General features: G+C 40.0%; 2 protein-coding genes across 8 annotated transcripts in view; one reads left to right on the top strand and one right to left on the bottom strand.

The window, feature by feature from the left end:
* The first annotated feature begins 2,367 nt into the window (after positions 1-2,367).
* On the top strand, positions 2,368-4,045 carry LOC131676914 (prenylated Rab acceptor protein 1). The gene is made up of 3 exons (XM_058956318.1): positions 2,368-2,628; positions 2,702-2,908; positions 3,065-4,045. The coding sequence occupies exons 1-3, from the start codon at positions 2,543-2,545 to the stop codon at positions 3,354-3,356; spliced, it is 585 nt and encodes a 194-aa protein (XP_058812301.1). The 5' UTR covers positions 2,368-2,542; the 3' UTR covers positions 3,357-4,045.
* Positions 4,046-4,677: 632 nt separating this feature from the next.
* The window catches only part of LOC131676911 (F-box/LRR-repeat protein 2), a 35,858-nt gene continuing 15,275 nt past the window's right edge, over positions 4,678-25,260 (bottom strand). For 2 of the 7 annotated variants that reach the window (XM_058956313.1, XM_058956309.1), the window contains exons 2-4: positions 6,143-6,467; positions 5,080-6,070; positions 4,678-5,011 (exon numbers count right to left, since the gene is read on the bottom strand). In XM_058956313.1, the coding sequence (XP_058812296.1) occupies positions 4,876-5,011; positions 5,080-6,070; positions 6,143-6,467 (1,452 nt within the window). In that variant the 3' untranslated portion in view covers positions 4,678-4,875. Of the gene's footprint in view, positions 5,012-5,079; positions 6,071-6,142; positions 6,468-6,597; positions 6,916-7,135; positions 7,157-7,416; positions 7,580-19,742; positions 19,917-24,123; positions 24,288-25,260 lie in introns of those variants that run through there. The other 5 variants (XM_058956312.1, XM_058956311.1, XM_058956314.1 and 2 more) reach the window with 5 other exon arrangements.

The raw sequence follows: 25,260 nt of genomic DNA, 5'->3' as shown, positions 1-25,260 counted from the left end.
GTGTTGGAACTGTACCTGCGGTAAATCTCTTGCTTCGACGCAAGTCTATGTCCATATATGCTGGCAGTTGGTTTTCGAAGGACCAATGTTAGTTCAGTCAATTTGAACGAGCTGCAACGGACACCGGGACTCACCTGCCGGTGGGGAGAAGGACCAATGTTAGTTCAGTCAATTTGAACGAGCTGCAACGGACACCGGGACTCACCTGCCGGTGGGGAGAAGGACCAATGTTAGTTCAGTCAATTTGAACGAGCTGCAACGGACACCGGGACTCACCTGCCGGTGGGGAGAAGGACCAATGTTAGTTCAGTCAATTTGAACGAGCTGCAACGGACACCGGGACTCACCTGCCGGTGGGGAGAAGGACCGATGTTAGTTCAGTCAATTTGAACGAGCTGCAACGGACACCGGGACTCACCTGCCGGTGGGGAGAAGGACCAATGTTAGTTCAGTCAATTTGAACGAGCTGCAACGGACACCGGGACTCACCTGCCGGTGGGGAGAAGGACCAATGTTCTTTGGAATTCGGAGGATTCACTACTTCACTGCAGAATCACGTTTTACAAATCATTTTATTTAAATTACGTGTTGTACAGTGATAGTTTTAGTTGCTAATGAAAATTTTTTCCGTTGCTGTTACGCAACGCCTACTCTTTTTTTCTTGCAGCTTTTTCATTTGCAGGATTTGAATTTGCTTCATCAACAAGAAGTACTTTTCGGTTCTCGTTTTCATCCAGCGACTGCGAATACAGAATGGAGAGATCCATAGCTGAGTCAGTCTGCTAGGGCGCTCATTATTGTTTTTCAACAATGAAGTGTTCGATGTTGGAAGCACAAAAATGATGTTGTCGATGGTTTGTTGATGGAATTTGTCTTGTACTTTATCATCTTTGCCGTAGCATAACTGCAGACACAAATCAAAACAAAAACATACATTTTGTTGCCAAAAAATAGAAATAGAAATATTCGAAAATAGAGCATGCATGCAGTTACATCAAATAAGTCGGAATTCGAGCAAAATTGGAATGAGATTGGCTTATTTGTTGTAATTTATTCGAATTATTTAGCAATACTCGATTTGATAGAAAATTGATTAAAATTTTCAAAAATTTCCAAAAATGCGAATTTTTGCAAAATCGAACAGAATATAACAATTATTCTGAATTGACGTTCCCTTCGGGTAAATATTTTCTTACATTGAAGATTGAATCTTTCTTACATTAAAGATGCAAAAATAACAAATCGATTTTTTTAGATGTTTGACCGGAAGGCCCAAACACAAATTTATGTTAATTCATTAAAAAGTTATGAGATTACGTCTATATAAGAATATTTTAACAGCTTCGGTTTATTAAAAAGAAAAAGAAATGTTTTAATTTTGCCAGCCCAACATTTATTAAGGGCTTAAGCCCGAATCTTTGTTGATTTGACATTTGATCACATAATGATTATTCCAGTACGCGGAAGTTGCTCCGGAGCAAACAGGAGAAAAAATATTAGCTCCTTTTTTACTCCGGTTTGCCACCAGAAGAAGAAAAAAGAACAGAATAGAATACAGGAACGGTTTTTTATCTGTTCACTCCGTAGTATTTCCAGTTCTTTCTGGTACTGGAACAAACCTATAAACTTCAATATGGCTGACAGTCCGATGAACCGACGCGCCACATGGAACAAAAAATGCGTTGTCTCAATAATTTAAATAACAATACGTTGTTACACTAGCGACACATCTCTACCCAGGTAACCAACAAGCATTTGTGTAAGCAGTAAAATAACATATAATTTGCATTTCAGGTGCTTCTTGCAGTATGTTAGGATTCTTTGGGTATAACTGTTATTAATCAGCATTCAGGAAACTGTTTAAAAACTTCTTGAATGCACAACACAAGTTAAAACACAAGTTAAAAAGCATTTTCGTGGCAGAGCAGTAATGTAGCCGTATATATTTCCAAAGCGACTTTTGAATAGCATTTAAAACTACTTAAACGCTTATCAGATTGCCGTTAAGACACATTTTGTTTGCTTATTGGTTACCTGGGTGTCATATTAGTATGAATTTTACATTCATTGAAGCGAATTTACATTAACTCGGATCTAAAAACGAAATCACCCTTAGTGAATAGTGAACTGCTGAGACATTTATTTTCTTAGGGGTAGGAAAGTAGCTAACACATGAAATATGTTAGGAAATTTTTGATCTTTGCATCTTTCTTTACGCATATTTTACTCTCAACAAAAAATTCAGTTAAAAAGTCAGCCAATACATTGATATACTTGCAGGTCTAGCAACCTTGCCTTCAAGTAGCTTTGACAGCGAAGCGAACGCATCAATTACTCCAGTGCGATGTTTTTTTTTGCGTGGAGTATAAAAAACCCTCTTTTTCAAAATTTCCCTTCACGTAGCACGTAAACAAAAACAAACCACGGAAGTCAGAAAATTGTAACTTGCACAAGCGAACGAAATATTTTTTCAGTCTATTTTACAGCGTAATACCTTCCAAAGAATATTGTAGGTATTTAGCACCCGAACCGAAAATCAACCATGCAGGAATCCGACGTTCACATCGATGTGAGCGGTGATATGGAACCACCGAAGCAGGAGTCGCGATCAAGCTTCAATATATCCGCGTAAGTGTTGTCTCGCTGATTTTTTTTGTAATGTTGGAAAAGATGACTCAATCTTCCTATCTTTGATCAACAGCTTTACCAGTTTCGCCCGAATCCCAAGCTTGTGGGATCTGCTTCGTCTCACCAGGCAGAATGTTCGCCCTTGGTCAGAGTTTTTGCAGACAGCCAATTTTAAAACCGTGGCCAATATCCCACGGCTCACCAATCGGATCATACGCAACTTGGGTTACTTTCAGAGTAACTATCTGTTTGTGTTCCTTGGGTTGATTGTCTACTGTTTGTAAGTAATTTGTAATTTATTAGCAAAACCGAAACTTGAGGTACGATAACTATAACTCATCTTTATAATTGAGTGTCGTATCCCACATTTCAACATTTATAATCCATAATTTGTAGTTTTATTGCGACTAAAAATCCATCGATTTTCTTTTTTCAGATTGACATCCCCGCTGATCCTGATCGTCCTGGGAGCCGTGTTTTACGCGTGCTACAAAATTAAACAAGCCAACGCCCCGGTTGCCTTTTTCGCACGGCAGCTGAACACCAACCAGCAGTGTATTGCGGTAAATATTGCAGCGATTCCGCTGCTCTACCTAGCAGGAGCTGGAGCAGTTATGTTTTGGGTTCTCGGCGCATCGTTTTTCGTGATATCGCTTCATGCGGCCTTCTACAATATCGATGCGATCGTCACCGAAGACACGGAAACGTTCCTCACAGAGACGGTTTAATTGGGAAACGAGGGGGTGGGCGAAGTATTTTTTTGTATTCTCGTAAGTGGTCATATATGTTACGACACGAGCGTATATTTATTTATGAAGCTATCGTCTTCTACACGTTCGAGTGTTTAAATTAGGAAGTCAAATTCTCGCATACTTATTGAAATGGTGCTATGCTGTCCATAATCGCATATTTGTCCCATGATCTATCTACATTGGACTTGCGATTAAAGGCTGAATGTGCAAACGCGAGCTTCTCTGCTTCCTTTTTCGATTATTACGGCGCAATTTCCAATATTTTTCCGGTACATATCGGAAGGCTATGATTCCGACTAGCATATTATGCAAAGAGTTGAACAGTACATTTACGACCGAGTTATTAGTGGAAGAGAAAGTAATAGAAGTGTGGCATTCATCTACATATAGGACCATTTCAATAAGGTTGCAATTTCAAATTTTCCTAATCACTGTTTTGTTTGTTACAGAATTAAGCAATCTATTTTTTAATTTGATGTATTGTAAATTTGACTCCCCCGAAATAACTTTCGTTCACGAAATCATTAGCAACAACATTTCTCAGCTGTAAATGTAGTCCACTACTCACCACGACAATTTTAATATCAAAACAATTTTGCTATTTAACATCACTTGGTACCAGGTACGCAAGCTTATTCGTGATATAATAAACATATTTCTATTGATGGATTGTTTTGGTTTTTACAAAGGAAAGTTTTGAAGAATATCAATGGTATGAAATTCAGCAGAATATTAACAACACACTCAGCCAAACTCATTTAGTAATGTATGGTTTTGAACATAACATTTCTTTTTTTCAGGGAAATGATACAGTCGATCAACATTGTAGACCGCGAGGAAACTGTGGTTTTAAAGAGCCAACTACAGTGAAGTAATTTTCTATAGATGGATCTGATGCCTTTCCTTTCTATATTCGCTTTACATGGTCTTGAACTAACATGCAAAAAACGAGTTTCTGTAATATATCCGAATGTGAACAATGATTTGAATATTGAGTGATTTCGAATGTTATTGACTATGGTTTGACGGAAATGATTGTATTTTGTGGTTTAATGGATTTTTAACGGAGAATTGGAAGTCTGTTTTAAATTGGAACGAAGAGATTATAAAACACTGCTATAACAGTCATGATTTACTGGTTGGTCTGTAGACGTTCAGAATTCACAGAAGTCATTTTAATTTTTATATGAACGTTTGTCGCACATAAAGAATACTTTCTACAGTGACGATGAACTGTGGATTTAGTTAACAGATTAATAACACGGTAGGGACACGGGCTAATAACAAAAAAGTTACATCAACTTCAAATAACACTCCGTCTTTTATTATGTTCTCAGTGACATATTACACAATATTCCTCCTTCTATTGAACCAATTGAACACTGAAGCTCATTTGGGTTATAATCTCTTGAATCGTTTGATAAATAAATCCTGTACACTTTATAAAAAACATTTCAAATTCGACTAGTAGTAGATTCTATGACAACATCGTTGCTCAATTAAAGATCAAGTCGTTGTAATTACTCAGCACATGATAAGCTGAGACACGGCAACTGGTCGTGGTTCGAACCACTGTCGTTCGATCTGCTCGCTCGAAGTTCGCCTTGACCGTCTCGTAGTAACGGCCATCGCTGAAATAGTCCAAAAAAAATCGAAAGTTACACGACTGATCAATTACCACATCCTTAAACATATTCACCTCAGCACCATACAGCGCAGCTTAGAACACTTGACTCGCAGCATATCGATTGCCTTTTGGCTCTTGTCCGAAAATCGTAGATTTTCCGGATCCCAGCGCAACTCAAGCCGCTCTAGTTTCGGGCAGGACGACCCAATCGTATCCATCAGCTGATCGACGTGGATGTTACCGCCTAGACGTTCGGTCGTACCCATCACAACGATCTTGACATTGGCCAAGGTTGGAAGAATGGTCATCCACAATTGGTCGGTGATATGCGTCATTCCAGACAGGACACAAGCCTGAAGTTGGGCTCCGTAGCGGGTAATGAAACGTCCCAGGGCTTCGTCGGAAATATTGTCCGACGAGTCAAGATCCATCGCGATGAGACTCTTGGGGCCACCACTTTCGGCCCAAGCTTTCAACACCGAATCATTGAAACCATTAATCTGACCTGCACTCAGAAAGCGTAACGTAGGAATACGGGTCAGGATATCGATAAGACATTCGGTGCTCAGATCAGTGCCGGAAATATCAAGTTCCTGAACAGAACACTTGTCCCACTCAGCCTGTAGGACGAACTCCGATTTGAGGTCTGTACCATTCATGAGCAAACACTTCAGCTGTTTGGAGCGCGCAAGCAGAGCTTTCAAAGTTGATCCAGTTACTTTGCTGCAGTAGTTAACGGCAAGACATTCCAGCTGAATGCAGTTAGAGCTGAAGGCATCGATGTGCGAGTCGTCGATGAAATTGATTCCGTATAGGTTGATAACTCGTAGATTCGGGGTGGCAGATTTTAACTTATGGACGTTAATGACCTCATAGATTTCCTCTTCTTCCTCCTCACATTTCTCATATGTCCCGATAAGATGAAGCACTTCCAGACCATTGATAAAGTTGTAGATTTTACGCATGAAACCCTCCATGAAGATGACCTCCGACAGACAGATGCACATGTAGCGAAGTTTTGCGGGAAAGGCTTGCATCTCGCTGAAGTCGTGGAGTTGCATAGCTGAAACGGAACAGTTTGGTTCGTCAAGTAGTTGTAATTAACGTCGTTAGCGCAAACAGTTGTTCAACTCACCCGTGGAAAAATCCAGCAGCATGTGCGTCAAATTGGGGCATTTATTGGACAGCTCATGCAGCACAGTATGGGTGATCAGTTCGATCGGAAGCTCGATATATCGTAAAGATGCGGCGAAGCGCACCGAAATCATCTGCAGCAGTGATTCTAGCGACGTCACATGGAGACCGGAAATTTCCGGACGGAGCGATACATTTTTCCATAGTTTGGAGTCGTAGGCGATTGTACGCCACCTGCGACAGATCATTGCCATGCGACATATTTCAAGGTGACTCAGATAGGAAAAAATATGCAAGATCACTTTATCCGGCAGTTTCTCGATGGACTGAAAATTCAACAACGCTCGGTTAGAACATAGCATGCACGGTTTATCAGGAAGTACATTATATAATTTTAGATATACATTTAGTCCATAAAAAGCAATAAAGGGTAAGACAGAACTATCACACACAGACCGTATTGGCGAAGGGGCTCTTGCCGTCCTCGGTGAAATATAGCTGGGATGCCTCGAGGGTGACCTGATTCCACACGTCACTGGAGAGATCCATTGGGAAGCACTACTGGAACAGGTCGGAGATCTGGATCAATCAAAACAATAGCACGAAACTGCTCCAGAATGCGGTTCGGGTTACAGTGCGTAGCAGTTCTTCGCGGAAAAGTTCGTGTGTTAGTGTGAAAATTTTTGACAGAATTTTCCGCAGCTCTCGCGCATTGAATAGAGAAGAGCTGTTAATATTAATAAATGCTAATAATGTGGATTAAGCTACCAGCCAGCAGTGGACGCTAACTGCCGGACGCATTACAATTTGCAATGGTGTGCGTAACAAGGGAGAATGGGGTCTAAATTTAGACAATCGCGCGTGCGGGTTGACCGCAGCAGTTCTGACACGTGAGAGCGCAGGCGCATTGTAGATGTTAGCTACAACGATTAGATTGACAGTGGGAAATATACAGCATGTTGGCATGGAAACGAATAACACGCAAGGTGTTTACCGTATAAAAATTGATGTTGCGCTGGAAATAGAAAAGAAAAGCAAATAGCATGTTTTTGTTGTTTTTTTGCGAGGAACCAGTCATACACACAACGAATACAATACATTTTGACAACATTGATCCTGGTGGTTATTTCAGAAAGATGACTTGGAGCAGACGAAGGCAACAGACGACGGAAAATGCTTGCAGTTTGTATGTGTAGGTAACACGTTAACCGTGGGAGCAGCTGGGATTTGGCTACGTTGACCGACCATACGGTTCCAATTTTCCGTGATACTTACTGTTCGACTACGGCGGGAGCTGCGACCAGAGCTCTCTTCCCGAATCAATTTGGTGTACAAATCGAAGGCTCCCCAGGAATTCATTGCGTTGCGTTCGATTGTATGCTGTCAGTTTTATTATGTATAACCGATTTTCGGAAATTTGTTTAGTCGAGCGTATGAGCTATAGCGAGTAACTTATGTTTGATGGATTTTCAAATTCCTTGGAAATACAGCCGTGATTCGCTGGTTGGACATTTTTTAACTGGACCGCTTTTTAGTTGGACCTCCGCTAGTTGGACCATTGTCCAACTAAAAAGCATCTGAATGCCAAAATCTTATGTCAAATTCACTTTGACAATCAATCTGACAGTTATTAGAGATGTGAATAGATGCATTTACACTACTAAAGTCTCCTTTGGAGAGTTTTTGACATTTGTCAGTCGGTCCAACTAACGAATCAAATTCGTTAGTTGGACAGAGGTGTGGCCCAACCAGCGAATCACGACTGTATTTTTTTGTACTTCAGCGAATGCAATACTCTTAATGTGTCTAACATTGGACAGTTTTCGAGTGTTCAAAGGAAATATTTGAGACCTCACCATGTTGAGCAGACTAACATTTCTGAGAACAGTACGGCCTAAACGATACATCGTAACTAGATGCTTGGTGAATAATATTTACCAATCGTAGCCAGATACAAGTCGAAAATGATTCTTATCCCATAATAAATCTATAAGCAACGAATTTTCGAATCGATCTGCTATTTCTTGAGTTGAAAATGGCTCTTATTCAAGTCCAATTCCCATTGATCAGCATGATGTCAGATCAGATGGTTTTGCTCTTAAATTATTGTAAACATAACCTTCTAATCGGCTGACGAAATGTGGAAAGAGGGCGTGCCGTTCTGTTGAACGCGCAGGATTATGCTGACGTCAGTTAGCGAAAGTTGAAGAGTTCACCTGCGTAACAAAAACAGAAAAGGGTAGATGTACATTTTTCAGGTACATTGTGTACTATTTACACAATAAACAAAACGGTGTCAAATCCGAGTGCTGCGATACACTGAAAATAATCGACACAATAAAACCATATGCAATTAAACATTAGAAAAACTCTAGAAAGAGAACTGCGGAGATTCCATTTTGAATCGATTGGATTCGGGTTTAGCTGTCAAAAAACGAATCCAATCGAACACTGCCTATCCTTACAACATTGGACGTGTTGCCATACAAAACCGGGGCATACGTTGCCAAAAATGCTGTTTTTCTTTCCGCAGTTCTCTTTCTAAAGTTTTTCTAGAACCAGCCAGTTGTTTAGACGTCATGCAAGACGTATGACCTTTTGGATTTAGCGTCTAACTAGTGCCAGCTTTGAAGCTTTGCTGAGTTTCGATTATCAAATTTCGATGTGTACAGACGAACCTGCCCAGAGTCCGTGTGGTATCCTTACGAGAATTGAGCCACTGGGTTCCTGTTCCCATGTCGTAGGAGGCGACTGAAAGCAAGAGTCCCTAAGTCAAGGTGTAGTTTCGTACCGAGGAAGGCTGGAAGGTCTACAATATGCCAGTCGAGCACGGAGCATTTTGGGGTTTGTGTTTACTGTGTTATGCGAATCTCTGGCACGGCGGGCCACTATTTTCTTCGTGGGAATCAAATGATCTAGTCTAATTTAAACCTGATATGGCTCGGGTTAACTTGCTTGGCGTCCTCTAGTTGTTGTGCAATATACGTTGGAAATGAAATGTACAGTTTTCTAATCAACAATGGTAAAAATAGCACAAAACAATCTCCAGCATAAACGTACAGCAACTATGAATTTATCTCGACTTAAAGTTACTTAATAATGCCTTCATTGCTTACAACAAGACAGTCATGGCTAACCCACGTGAAATGCCTCGTACTTGTATTCTTGTAAATACGGCTATTGACGCGTGTCTCATATCGGAGCTCACAACTTGCGATATCTGTGCAATCTGAGTCACACTGACTGTCGGTAACATAGACAAAAAGTATATACGTATTGTTCAGCCTATCCACCGCATAACGAGTCAGCTCCTTTTGATGATTTCAAAAGCGTGGTATCATAGTGAGCAGCGATGCAAATGTTCATCACATCATTTCGGGCAGTTCAGACATCAATCTGCGAGGCTCTGAACTGATGGAGTATGTAAGCAATATTTCATATTCTGAATGTGGGAAACCGACCAATTTTTGCGATGTCTGGGAGAGAGGAGGTGTTAGACATAACGCTTTGTTCGGAAAGAATTTCGTATGAGTTGGGAAATTGGCAGGTTTAAAACTAAGCCGTCTCTATCCGATCATAAATCTATTTTTTTTTCGATCATCTTGATGTCACCCTCAATGTGGTATCATATCGTGACCCTAAATCTACAAACTGGGACCTCTTTTTGGAAAACTTGGCGACTATATTTCATGGCTATTATACAACAACTAAACGACATGAATGACGTCGTGGATACGACAAACTCATGGATAGTAGCATCCTACGAAGAAGCCTGTCCACTTCTTGAAAGAATGAAGAAGGAAGACTTTCATGTCAGCTCGAAGTGCATGTAAGAAATGTCTGCAGATCTCTTGTCTGAACGAGGCCAGCAGGTTAAATAAAATTCTAGGAATCTTTCCCGTGCTACTGCAAAAGGGATTTACATCTTCTCAAACATGTCTTCAAAAAATTATACTCTCCAGTCTTGCTACAGGGTATATTCCGAAAGCATGGCGAAAAATAACTGTTAGATTTATTGCCAAAGGGAGGCGTTCAAGCTATGAAGAAGCCAAGGTTTAGTTTAGTTGAATATCCACTGCACAAAATGCAACATGCATATTAGTGCGGGAAAACCACGATCACACTGCTTCACGATGTTGTTTACAACATTGAAAAGACCTACTCGTTCAAGCAATCTAGCTTAGGTGTGTTCCTAGATATTAAAGGTGCTTTTGACAATGTGTCCTTCCAGTCTATTCTGGACGCGACGCACGGTCGTGGAGTATCTACATGTATCTCGGGTTGGATAAACGCAATGCTTAGTAACTGCATTCTTTGCTCGTCACTAAGACAGACGGAGATGTGGAAGTTGAATATTTGCGGTTTCCCTCAGGGTGACATTCTGTCACTTCTGTTATGGAACCTGGTTGCCGACTGCTTGTTTAATTTACTCAATAAGCTTGGATTTCCAACCGACGGGTTTGCTGACGATTCAAATACTAATGGACGCTGAGACGCACCTATAGCACAGACTAACAGACATAACACTTAAAAACAAAGCTTCGCCCGCTTAAACGGCCATTTTAAATATATTTGTAGTTGGGACTGTGGCCACATTTGAAATTATGGCGCCACTGACATATGAACAAGTATATGGGGGATAGACCACTAGTGAAAAATTGCTCCCAAACCTGAGGGGTAACCCACCAGTAAATGAGTGTTTGGGACCGTGAATAAAAGGTGGACCTAGTGTTCTGGGAAAATGGTCGGATCGATGTTTTTTGAGGGAATTCCCTCATAGTGTTATGTTTGTTAGTCTGTGCCTATAGTTTCAGATATTATAACGCATTAGAACTGCGTAATAATGTCCCACTGACAGTTCTTTTGGAACGATATGAGTTCCAAAGGAACTGTCAGTGGGGCCCATAATTTGTGTGCCCGTTGAGATGTTGACTTATGACAGTTCATTACAAATGGGATAGGGGTGCCGTATACGTGGAAGCAAGACTACTTTCGAACCTTGTGATACAAGAATGACTTCGGATGTTATGACGCATTCTTACTTTCGGATCTGTACGTCTTAATATCCCGGACATTAAGATGCTGTTTTGGGACGTTACAGACATAACACTCGAAAACAATGCTTCGCCCGCGTTAACGGTCATTTTAAATATATTTGCAGTTGGGACTGTGGCCACATTTGAAATTATGGCGCCTGTGACATACGAACAAACATATGGGGGATAGACCACTAATGAAAAACTGTTCCCAAACCTGAGGGGTAACCCATCAGCAAATGAGTGTTTGGGACTGTGAATAAAAGGTGGAGCTAGTGCTCTGGGAAAATTACCGGATCGATGTTTTTGTGGGAATTCCCTCATAGTGTTGTCTGTTAGTCTGTGCTAGGAGTGCGTCATATCATCTCGTACTTTATGACGTGTCATTATATCCCCATGTCAGGAATCAGGAATCAGTAGCGTCTGGCTCAAATGGCACGTTCCCCATGTTGATCGGAGATTTATGCCTTGCCAAGAATCGTCTTTTCATCATTTTCCTGATGGGAAGGATTGGGGAAGTGGTAAGGTTAGGGGTAAGGAAAACAACGACACAGAACAATTAAAACAGAGCATTCTGCCCCCCCGGAGTGATGCTGAACGATCTGCAGGTGCTACAACAGCAGCAATAAAATTTCCAACCCCCGGAGGGATTTAGAACCTCTACTCAAACAGTTAGCGGATATATCAACACCCCCGAGGGGATATTGAAATAACAGAACGACAACACCCCCGAAGAGATATTGTCATTCAAATACGGCTAAAAAACTATAGCTCTTTACCACACTGGGTTAGGAACAAAAGCATATCCTTAAATTTCAGCTCTCTGTACATAGGTTCATCTATGTATGGAGAACCAAAAATCCGGATGCGCAATTGCATTAATACAGGGCAATTGCATATCAAATGATATGATGTTCCGTAATCGGATTCACAAAGATCACATGAATAATACTCAGCGCGCTGAATAGTAGCCATGTGATAATTGAGTTTGCAATGTCCAGTCAGTGCCCTGACCAGAATACTGCAGTTGTGCTTGGAAAAATGCAACAAATTTCTTGACATTTTCGGACTCACATCCGGCAGAAAAGCCTTTGTTTGAACGCAAGTTTGCAAGCTACGCCAATGGTTGGCATGTTCGAATGCAGCCCAAGAGCGAATCTTGTGCTTTATCCAACTTATTGACAGTGGTAGAACTGGTTCTGGACCAACGAAATCAGTCGCAGCGCCAGCTCTAGCCAATTCGTCCGCCCATTCATTTCCAGTAATACCGGAATGACCGGGTACCCATAGAAGGTAGATAGCATTTGAAATGCTAAGTTCTTCGATTTGAGTTCGACATGCGATTACTAATTTCGATCTCGAATCTGCCGAACTAAGTGCTGTCAGGGCAGCCTGACTGTCAGAGCAAAAATAGATTCTTTTACCGCAAATTCCCTGTTGAAGTGCGGATTGTACGCCACACAGAATCGCAAAGATTTCTGCTTGGAATACGGTACAGTATCTACCAAGCGAATGAGATTGGTGTAATCTCATCTCATGACAATAGACACCAGCACCGGCTCGGCCCTCCAACAAAGAACCATCCGTATAACAAACTACGTATTCTTCAAGTTGTCGCTCCATCCAGCCAGACAGCCATTCCTCACGAAGAGGAATTCTCACATTAAAAGTTTTAGAAGGAAAACTACATGTGAGTGTAAGGTCACTGGGAGCAAGTGTATATTCATCCCAAGTAGCCATTTGGGGCCACAGTCTTGTGTGGCTAGTTACACGATCTATTGGGTTACTGTTCCAGAGCCCAGTAACCTTAAGACGGTATGCACAAGAAAGTGCTTCTTGTTTCAGAAACACATGTAGTGGTTTTATGTTCAAGAGTGCCTCGAGAGCAGCAGTAGGTGTTAACGAGAACGCACCAGTCATCGCCATCAAGACCATCCTCTGAAGATGGTTTAACTTTGATTGGATTGTCATGACTTCTCCCTTCTCCCACCAAACAAGCCACCCGTATGCCAGTATTGGTCTAACAATTGTTGTGTAGATCCACTGAATGTACTTGGGTTTGAGTCCCCAAGATTTGCCGAAAGCCCGTCTACATTGGCCAAAGGCCATGCAAGCTTTCTTGATCCTGAAATCGACGTGAGCTGTCCAATTAAGTTTTGAGTCGAGAATTACCCCAACGTACTTAACTTGATCTTCGACAATAATTTCAGCGTCAAAAAACTGCAATGGACGAGCTCCGGTTGTAATCCTTCGTTGCGTGAAAAGCACCATTGAGGTTTTATTTGGATTAACTGATAGTCCTTCATGTTGGCCTATCCGTTGGACACCACCGCTCAACAACACATAAGGCTTGTTGCATCAAATCAAAAAGTGTGTTAATGCAAATACCGGTGATCATTATATGATAATCATCGGCGAAACCATACGTCGGAAACCCAAGCTCATTTAGTTTTCTCAACAAGCTATCGGCGACAAGGTTCCATAGAAGTGGTGACAGCACACCACCTTGAGGACATCCGCAGACACTCAGTTTCCTCATCTCTACTTGTCTTAACGATGAGCACAGATGTCGGTTGCTAAGCATTGCGTGTATCCAGTTCGTGATATATGAAGGTACTCTATGATCTCGTGCTGCTTCCAAAATGGATTCGAAAGACACGTTGTCAAAAGCACCTTCAATATCGAGAAAAACTCCTAAACTTGATTGCTCTTGTGAAAAAGCTTTTTCAATGTTGTAGACAACATTGTGTAACAGGGTGGTAGTAGACTTCCCCCGCAGATATGCATGTTGCATTGCATGCAGCGGGTGCTCGCCCAAGCTACCATCCCGAATGTAGTGGTCGATCAAACGTTCCACTGATTTGAGAAGGAAGGAGGTCAGACTGATCGGTCTAAAGCTCTTTGCCTCCTCATAAGTGACGCGGCCACCTTTGGGAATGAATTTGACAGTTATTTCCATAACTGACATACTTCAACCCGCCGGATGCAACGCGGCCTCTAGGCTGGTTTTGTCCGGAGAAAGATAATAGAGTTATCAACCTCCTAGTGGACCACAGCCAGTTACTGGGGAGTTCGCCCGGCTCTTCCCAGGCTCCGTTCGCCATTGAGAATATTTTAAACCCCCTCAACAATTTTACCCATAGCACGGGTCGCATGACACTATGGAATTGGGATTCCCTGTTTGGTGTTACCACCGGAACAGGTAGTCCGTAGTGTAATTCTTAGCCGGTTGAAACAACCACTACCGACACTACACGGCTTATATAGGCTGTTCGGAGAAAGAAGCTGACATTGATGGACAGCTCCCATAGATGGCCGAACAGCCACCATATTTGTGGTTGGGACTGTGGCCACATTTGAAATTATGGCGCCTGTGACATACGAACAAACATATGGGGGATAGACCACTAGTGAAAAGCTGTTCCCAAACCTGAGGGGTAACCCATCAGCAAATGAGTGTTTGGGAGTGTGAATAAAAGGTGGAGCTAGTGCTCTGGGAAAATTACCGGATCGATGTTTTTGTGGGAATTCCCTCATAGTGTTGTCTGTTAGTCTGTGCTATGAGTGCGTCATATCATCTCGTACTTTATGACGTGTCATTATATCCCCATGTCAGTGTGCGTCTTAAGAACCCGGACATTATGACGCAGCACTTCTTCCGGACGTTGGAATCGGATGTTTTGACGCATTATTGTTTTCGTTATTACGCACCCTTGTGCGTCATTATTTAGAAAAGGTACATGAAATGGTATCACCGGTATCCAGCATGCGAAGATCATTTCTACATTCTATGTACTGGCCAAAACAAGTTTCACGTTGCTTTCGGAAGTGTAATGTGCTACAAGTCACTTTCTTTCTCTGCAACTCAGATTGATGACTGGGACGCACATTTCGCTTAACTTCTTGCTACCAAAGCGAATCGTACTTCGATAAAACCGGATTTGGAATTGCAGGTGGCAAATGGTCCAAAATATCGAAAATCCACAATTGAAAGACGATGACAACAGAATTTTTCACGGAGAGCGCAAAATATTTGCGTCTGCAGTCGACGATTGCTGCGATCCATCTCACGAATCGCGTGTAAATATAGTACACTAATAAAAATCCAAACGTTAATTTTATTTGCTTCAAACCCCTAAAATCCATATGAAGAAGCAATGCTAATGATATCACACGCACACATACCTTCTACGTGTCAACTGTATAAAATATGTATGCAACTGACGTGCAACGAAGTTTTGGTTTGCAATATCAATTTCACCATTAATTCTTTGATAGTTTGGTGGCAGGGGCGGATCCAGAAAAAAATTTCGGGAGGGGTCTGAAATTTAGATTTTAAAATGAACAATGTATAATTCGTCATACATAATAACCTTGTTTAATGATTATATGTTTTGTTGGTCAAATTTGGTTTGGAATGATTTTGAGTTTGAAACTAATATTAAATTTAAACTAATTTAAAATTTTCTAGTAAGTAAAAATATTTTGGAGGGGTCCGGACCCCCAGGACCCTCCCCCTGGATCCGCCACTGTTTGGTGGGGATTACATAGTATGCTGATAAGTTTATGTGAGTATATAATGAATCCAAAAATAGGTATTATTTTCAATTTTCACATGTTCCCAAGAGTTCAATGAAAAAGGTAGCGAAACATTTAAGCCAAACTTTGGAATAAGATGCAAAATATACGTTCCGCTGTGTGGAAAGGTGAGAAGGAGGCCAATTCACATTTGCTAAAAAATTAAAGGGTTGTGTACAAGACACGACCGCAGTTCAGTCTACTTTCTACTTCTGCCGCAGTCAGACATACAATCGAGCCAAGTGAACAACAGGCCTCTCGATCTAGTGTGCATTGTCTCGAGAACAAAAGAAACATCGGACTATTCTTGTCATCATGAGTAAAGTTGACGAAAAAGCTCTACTCCGACCCAACGCTGCGGACGTTGACTTTAAATTTTGTTTAAAACGACCAAGTTTTAGTGAAGTGGAATACCTTCTGAAGGTAAAAATGCAACTTAGACTTACGGAAGTGTTGTACCTTCAGTATCATCATCTTCGCAGTGCAGTGTTAATATCATTCAACACGTTAGCACAAGCCGAGCGTTTCGTTTTAAAGAACAACTTAAAACACGTGGTTGAAAGTGACAACGTTGGAATTAAGATTCCCGTATATATTGAGAATGATTATATAGATGTAAGGTTATATGACCTATCGCCTCGTTCCCCCCTGAGTCAATTGCAAAATACATGTCGCAATACGGAGAAGTAGAATCCTTTACACCCGATACTTGGAGAAACTTCTTCTCGGGTACTCCTAACGGCGTTTTTGTAGTGAGGATGCGGGTTGAAAGGCCTATACCCTCCTACTTGACAATAAAACTCAAAACTCACGGAACAACAATTATGCAAACTACGCTATGCACCCATGAGGAGCAAACTCCTACGTGCAAGTATTGTAATCAGACAGCTCATCATGGACAACCTTGCGCGGAAGATGCAGAGAAAGACGCATCTCAACCGATTGCCAACTCATCTACGGCAAACCAACCCAAAACAGAATTTTCAATACCAATACCTGAACCAGAAACGGTGGCCAAATTTGTGGCAGCAGATGCACAGACCATAATGACAACCACAAAAGAAGCATCCAGTACTGCAAAATCAACTGTAAGCAACATTGGCAAGGATAACAATAACAGTGACGGATTCACGCTGGTCAACAATAAGTACAAGAAACAGGGAAAAACATCTGATCGCGGACACCAAGCCGGCTTCGACCTGGGCGTTAAAAACAAAAAAAGAATTAAATGACCCCCCAGATGCAGATTGCCAGAAAACCCCGCGAAAGAAGGTCTCCGCTCGCAATAAAAAGTTGCGTGCACGAGATCCAATATTATAATAATATTTGTTTACTATGCTATATTTGTTTATATTTTTATTTTTACATTTGTAAATATATAAAAGATCCACGGCTCCGTTAAGCTACCGCTATGAGCCGTGTCAAATAAACGAATTATATAAAAAAGACACGACCGCAATCACATTGAAAATGCATCATGTTTGGTGTGGCTTTCGCTTAGTGAGTGGCAGAGTTGTCACATTCACTAATTTTCTTTAAGGACATCTGCATCGGGGATTATTATTTTGAATATTTGCTTATATTACAATTCACTGGTAAAAGAACAGAATTAACAAGCACAAACTTAATACAAGCTAATTAAAGGAATTTTCTAATTGAATTCTTTTTCCATTATATATTCGTCCTAATAAGGACCATAACTATCCTAAGCAAACTAATTACCATTTTTCGGATGTGGGGCGAGAATCCTTTAAAACAATTCGAACTTAATCGGCGATTCGTTTCTGCTGCATACACACAGACGAACATTCCTCTTTCGCAGCTCAGATCAAGCGAGCACTATGTGACACAAGGCGATCTCTTTTATCAACTTTTGGTGCAGATGGAAGACCCTCCTTTTGTACGATAAATAAAAATATTTGGTGTTGCTTTCGCTTAGTGGCAAGGTTTTCACATTCGCTAATTTTCAAAAAGGTTTTGGTTTACGGACAAAAATCCTATGGAACGATTTGAGCCTGGCCTGCACGACTAATATAATAAGTATGAACCAGCAATTCGCCATCTCGCTTCTGTTCCGCCATCGTCATTTGGAACTGCGAACAAAATCCTTCCAGCGGACAGATAAACGTTCCCCTTGTGTAGCTCGTGTCAAATAAAAGATCTAACAGCTATCCTACAAGCAGCAGTAGCGATAATCTAATTGGTTCTGCAGGCAGAGCAGGCATGGCAATTGAAGGAATTCGGTCAAAAATATTCCTTTTATAAGCGATGGAATAGAATGCTTATGAATGTCGAGATGAGGTCCGTGTTAGGGAAAGTCTTGCGCAAATTTGTGAAAATTGTTTACGTTCATCCCTATTTATTCCATATTTTCGGATTTTTCAATAATGTACTAATAAAATACACAGATAAATCTGATAAAAAAATTTTACTTGCAATTTTTGGTGTTCGAATTATGAAAATCCATCAACAATTAACAAAACGTAAGCGAAAACTTTGTCTATTTTCTTACATTTTCCCAATGTTTTCACAGTAATGCGGATTTTTCAATAGTATACAGTTGAAATACCAATTTAACAACGCTAGAGTAATTTAAAATTATGCCACATTTTCGTGACGCTGTTCGAAATCAGATTTTATTTTTGCACCTAGCCTCATATAGTAGAGTAACGCATTTTCAATGCTAAAAGAAAGCTTGAGTGTGTATATTTTTTTCTTTATTCTGTATGAATTGAACTAGAAAAAAGAAAAAGATTTGATTTTACAACGAAAAGTTTGACCAATTTTCACACATTCTTGTTTGGCCAATTTTTGATCATAACACCCTTTACAAAAAAAAACGGTTTCATGAAATAAGAAATCGACACAGATCTTTCATTAGGGCCTAAGTCGCAATGTGCTCAAATGGAGAAAAATCAGTTTCAATATTCGGTGATGCTTTTTTAAATGTAACTTTTATTGTAGGTATAAATTATTTTATTACCATGTTTTTTTCTAAAGCATCTTTGGTTAAACCTTATAACAATATAACAAAGAATTTGATTCCTATGTGTTTTAGTGGGTAGAAACTAAAAGAATGCTTACGCCCAATTTGCATTCCAGTCGTGATTTCGCCCTTCAGCAACCACCATTTGCGAAAGGGTTAAACCGTGAATATAATTTTCAGAATGGCGCGGTAAATGGGCTAAACTGACTCTGTCTTGCTGGGTAGGGCTGGGTAAATGGGTGAGCTTGACAGGATATTTTTTAATAGGGCTCAGCAAATGGGCGCATAGAAACCCAATGCAAATGAAAGGGCGCGTGCATCTTTTCTTCAAATTTCATGAAAATATCGAAATATTCGAATGTTTATGTGCAACAACCACCGAGTAGACATGATCACAGTAGATATTGATTATCATTTATATAATAGAACCGCCGTTTACAGAATAATTTTGTGAATAATAACCATTCGCCCCTGCTCTGTCAAAAAATGTTAGTTTAGCCTTTATATTCCATATGAGAAGAAGGGCCTAAGTCGATATCTCGAAGAAAATGAATGTTTCGCCGTTTTGTTTTCTTTAATTATAAATCGATCTATGAACTATTTTAACTAATTTTCAACTCAATCTTGTTGTATTTTAGTCGCATAATGCCATAATAGCGAAAACGCAGTTTGTTTACATTTGCGATTTAAGCCCTAATGAAAAATCTATGTCGAAATGTTTTCTTTACAATTCTTTTATGGGTGTGAGGGATGAATATTAAGGCGTCCAATTCCAATTTTAGCTTCGCTCAGACACGATTATTCACAATTGTTAACGCCATTCATTGTTGCTTCTGTGCTAAGTCTAAAGAAACAAGCAAAGACTTAAGCATAATCGATTGATTGTAGGTCGAGTAATCAATGAAATTGTGTATCGAATAGGATTAAAATTGCTACAACCACCCTAGCAGATATCCAGCAGCTCAACTTTTCCTGCAGCAACGACGCAAAAGAAAACTAACCGTTTCTACTCCGTTTCACCACTTTGGGACTAGTTCAAATGATTCACGACTGGATAAACTGCGTCTTCCTGTTGCGATACGTGTCACGATTCACTTTCTTCGATGACGCGAATTTCCCAACGCACGGCGAGATCATCGCAAGCAACCGATCAAATGCAAGGCGACGCACTTACTGCCGCACTGACTGTGATGACTAGCGACCCGATAGATTGGTTTCTGTTCGATGCGGAATTTGGGCAACCGCGAATAAAATACAAACACAAAATCAGCGAGTAAAAAAGAAAACGGCGAACTTTGAATTAAGATTCGACGTGTACTGTGTAGAACACTAAACATCTATACGATCGCGATCGCGTACATGTTTACCAGCTTCGATGCGGTTGGCGAGAGAAAAAAAGCGGTGTTGATGCGATAAATTCGATTGTTGAATTCTTCGTGTGTATGGTAATGTATGATTCGATCTGCTGGCTGTTTTCCGATCGTTTTGATGGTGAAATGGAGAGTGGATTTTTCCCGCCGTATATAAATCATATAACTTGTTTTTAATTATTAAATTCTTAGATCCTCTCGCTAGAAGAGAATTTTGATGTTTGAAATATCATAAAATGAAACACGATTCATCGAAGTACCATTGGAAAAGTATTATAATAACATCGCTATTATGGTAACGATATTGAAAATTATCAAAAATTATGATCAACGAATCAATTGATTACATAAAATCAGAATCCCGTAAAGGAATTTTGTAGAGATACAGAAATGCATAATTACTGTTCGGAATGTAATCATTGCCTTCCACAAAAGTAAGTAAAGACATGTGTAACAACTCTGTTTATCTGTGCTGTCACAACGAATATTGCTTTCATCTGGTGATCGAACTACACGATCACTTCCGATTGCAGTTTCATTCGTGTTTCACACATGTCGATTTCGGCAACCGCAGGTTGAGTGATCTTATTCTTGATCTAACCGGCTTCCGCCCATCGAATGCAGAACATAGAAGAATGAATCACTTATTGTATTATTCGAACTAGAAAGTCGGCTGGTTTCAACTGGACATTTGGCTCAAATACATCAGCTGTTTTCGACGTGGTTCAGTTCAGAACCGAAGAATATCGGCAGAATTCACGTATTATAACAAAAATTACACAACACACCAACAGACATAACATTTGGGTCCCCTCTCATTGCTCTATCCCGGGCAATGAAAAGGCCGACTCATTAGCAAAGGTGGGCGCATTAAATGGTGACATATACGAAAGACCAATCTGCTTCAACGAATTTTTTAGTATTTGTTGTCAGAGGACACTCAACAGTTGGCAAATCTCGTGGAGCAATGATGAACTTGGACGATGGCTACATCGTCGCTGTTGTGCTATCTTATGACAAGCGCCATTTTGCACATTTCAAGAAAAACGATTTTTAAAGTTTGAGATTGAATATCATGAAACTTATAAATGGTAGAAACAATTCATAGAAGACAATTGATGCTTCTACCTATTCTGTACTAATCTCTCAAATATTACGAAGATCAGTTGACTATGTTGCGAGTTTTCACTAAAAATATAAACAAAAGTCGCACTCACACGTGTCATAGGTGTGTATTGATGAAAAAATTTGTATGACGTGTCATAATCGTGCATGGAAAATTTTCCATAGAAAAAAATCACCAATTATTAAGTTTTATTCATATCTTTGGCTTCATTTGGTCTATAAACAATCGGTTAAATGCATTTTGAAGGAAATGAGTCAGGGAATCTAAAAAAAATAGTTATTTTTAGTTACAGTGTTGCCAAATAGGCAATATTTTCAGTTTAAAGCTAAAACTGCGTTTTTCTCCCAATACATGTATTTTTCTTTTGAAAAATTATTATGCCATTGTGTTCCTACGACATTTTTACACATAAAAGCAACTAAAATTTTATTATAACTTGAGCCAATCCCAAGATATAATGATTTGAAGCAAACACAATTTCTAATCACTTTTCTCGCTATATTTCAGTAACCAAGCAAAATTTCAAAATTCTGGAAACGCCAGCTTGTAGAGATTCGTTAGACGAGTAATGTGGCATATCTAACTCAGTTTACCCCAAAATGGCGTTTGTCATAAGATAGCACAACAGCGACGACATTCCATTATCCCAAAGGTATCAACGAAGCCTTGATTCAGGGGGATGGATGTGGGTCGGGATTTTATTCGTGTAATGTCTCGACTTATGTCCAACCACTACACCATGGATGCGCATTTGCGGCGTATTGGGCTTGCGGAGAGTAGTCTGTGCGCTTGTGACGAGGGCTATCACGACATCGAGCACGTTGTCTGGGTATGCGCCGGGTATTTGGACGCCAGGTCTCAGTTGAAGGATTTCCTTCGAGATAGACCACTCAATGTCCCAGTCCGAGATATGCTGGCAAATCGTGATTTCCCCTATATGTCCCTTATTTATACTTTCATAAAAACGATAAATATCCCAATTGGGTCATTAAGCTATATATAGTTTTCCGTTCTATTCGATAAATTTTAGGTCCAATATACATAATATAACATTATTTCAAAAAAAAATTTCGTTGTAATACGTAAAAACGATTTTTTTTTTTAAATAAATCTTATGTAAACTTGGCAACCATACATAGGAAAACTGCGATTGTTTACATCTGGCCTATCAGGACAACACCCAAAATGAAAAAAAACTATGTGCAATGGATGGTGTTTATGTCAAATAAAAATAACCCTCCGGAAAAACCGAGAAAACATGCCCTAATTTTTTCTGACAGGGCATCATTTGTCGTGAAATTGGATATGTCAAATCCTTCCTATAGTGTCAAATCCAGACTGTCAACATATTTCTTTATTTTAAATTTTAGTATTATTTTTACGTTTCCTGAGTTGGAAAAAAAACATTGTTGCAATCACGAAAATCAGCTTTATCGATGTAAGTAATAAAAAACGACATTTTTTTCTCATTTAATGACCCAATTTAGCCCCTATCTTTTTATTTCTCGTTTTTAGAAGTTTCCTCCTGCCTTGTGGAACCGATCAGCTCCAGACTGCCACTATGTAACCGCCGTCGCCCTTACCACTACGGAAACTGAAGCGAGAGCGACTCGAGGTCCGATGACTTTTGAAGGATTCCCCGCGGGTCCGAAGAATACCATCCGCCAATCCGACCTACTAGACTGAGGCGCTAATTTGTTTCGCTGATCTCCCGTTTGCCCGAAAGTTGCAAGTTTTGCTCTTCTCTCCCGGTCACCATCTACGCCTTCTCTCCCCTGCCCTTGATACAACTACTTCTACACCGATTTTGGAAATGACCAAGCATAAGTCTCCGATAAAAAATCAAATTTGTATTCCGTATTCCTTATTTTAAGATAGTTGTAATTTTACCTCTTTGTTAAAACTTTTGTCCCCCATCTTGTAAATAGAATTGTATCCCTAGTTTTAAAACACCGGTGAAATTTTTCATAAATATTTGTTCCCCCTTTTGTGTACCAAACTATATTGTTAGTTTTAAGATAACTGTAAATATTTCCTAAACAACTATTACTATTGCATTCCTTGTTTTAAAATTTTTCATAAAAAAATCTTTTGCCCCCTCTCTTGTATATAGAATCTTATTTCTAGTCTTAAGATAGCTGTAAAATTTTTCTCTTTTATAAAAAAAATATTTCAACATTGTAACTTCCTAGTTTTAAAATATCCAAAATGTAAAAACAAAAGAATTTGGCACCGCCAAGCTAACGCATTTGTGCCTATCAAATAAACGAAATGAATAATAAAAAAACAGACATAACATCGAGTAAACATTGGGTCTATCACCAATGATTATTGCGAGAAAAATTTCAGAGCAATAAAAAATTGGTCTAATGTACCACAAATAGGATCATGTCCTCTCACTACACTCAGTGCACCGCAACGATCGCGGTGGCCTGTAGTGATATATCACTTGATATGACACCTCTTCTCCTCAAACTTCACTTCAATTTCCCAGTGTACCTCCCATAAAAAAAAACAATTCCGCGAATTACAAGATAGACTTCCGATTCAACGATCGGTCCAAAAAATGTCTTAGTGAAGCATGTACACATAAATGAGGTGCAAATTTTGCTTTTCCCTTCAACTTTTTTTCTGTCGATACCTAGCATTTCCACCGTTTTGGTACGCTGCCAACAACACTTACTCGACACGGACACGTATGGTTTCCATCTTGACCGGTGGACACTTGATCTTGTATCTTGCCTTTTGCCGGTCGATGATAATGGTCCAACGATCCATTAGTGGATTTAAGTGAACACATCAGCTGCTTAGTCACCTTCGACCGAGACGTTTGGTTTTCCCTGACAGCGACAAACCGCGCACAAGTGGACACCACGGAAAACTTACCTGTGAGACCTTCCGCAATCTGCTTTGGTTTAACAGAATGGTGTCCATTTTGGTTTCTATTCGATTCAACTAATAGGTTGCGTTCATCAGCTGATCACCAATTAAATTCGTCTCTCATTTTGATGAGTTCGATCTGTCGGTCGGTCCAACGAGTATGCAACTGTTCTAATGAGTATATTGTTTAGTCTGGCGAATGTGAGCCGTTAATGTGAAGTACGATCGTTAGCGATCGTCGTTGCGTGGTGTGAGACAAATGCTTCTGCGCCCGCCCGGTGGTGTCAGGTTACCGTTTGGTTAATCTATTTTGAATGAAAGTTTGTAATGTACATAGTCGGTTCGATGACGACTAATGATGATGCCAAAGTGACACAAGTACAAGTAGTCGTGATTGATGCTGCTGTTTTGCACGACGTGAGCTCCGAAGGGTGCGGGGAAGATTGGGAACGGAGAAAAACTGATCACAGTACGAAGTGGAATTAGATGAATCGCAATGGGGTGTGGACAAAGTGGTGAAGAATTAAGTATCTCTGCAGTGGCTGAGTAATTGTTTCGAAAAATGTACAACTTTATACTGTCCATAACGGCATAACAGACCTATATGCTTTGTCGTCAAACATGTTTTCTTTTGATTATATTGTGAATCTTTTTACATTTCTTACAAAAGAAATGTATAGGATTCGCTCAAACTTTGACAACTTTTTCCGAGGCCCGGAGGGCCGAGTCTCATATACCAATCGACTCAGCTCGACAAATTGAGACAATGTCTGTATGTGTGTGTGTATGTGTGTATGTATGTATGTACAAAATGTCATGTAATTATCTCAGCAATGGCTGAACCGATCTTTATGAAATTAGTTTCAAATGAAAGGCCTAACGTTGCCATTTGATACTATTATTTTTGATTTTCGATATGTTGTTTACTTTCTGAGATATGACCGATTTTGTCAAAACACAGCAGGTTTTTTGCAAATAACTTTCGAACAATACAATGTTGTCCCACAAACTGCACAAAAATAGAAAGCTTGTAAAAATACCTTTCTAACAAGCTATAGATTGTCTAAATCCGTGCACGAGCGGTGGAGATATTAGACATTTTGTATTTTTAGTCCTCGCTTACCAATTTCCACTAATTAAAAA

This window comes from Topomyia yanbarensis, chromosome 1 (assembly GCF_030247195.1).
Source record: "Topomyia yanbarensis strain Yona2022 chromosome 1, ASM3024719v1, whole genome shotgun sequence".
NCBI classification, from domain to species: domain Eukaryota; kingdom Metazoa; phylum Arthropoda; class Insecta; order Diptera; family Culicidae; genus Topomyia; species Topomyia yanbarensis.
Note: the sequence above shows the minus strand (reverse complement) of the source record. Positions and strands in the feature narration are given on the sequence as shown.

Coding starts and splice junctions, on each gene's coding strand:
- LOC131676914 (XM_058956318.1), top strand. CDS start 2,543: ATGCAGGAATCCGACGTTCACATCGATGTGAGCGGTGATATGGAACCA. Junction 2,629..2,701: donor TCAAGCTTCAATATATCCGC/GTAAGTGTTGTC, acceptor TTTGATCAACAG/CTTTACCAGTTTCGCCCGAA. Junction 2,909..3,064: donor GGGTTGATTGTCTACTGTTT/GTAAGTAATTTG, acceptor TTCTTTTTTCAG/ATTGACATCCCCGCTGATCC.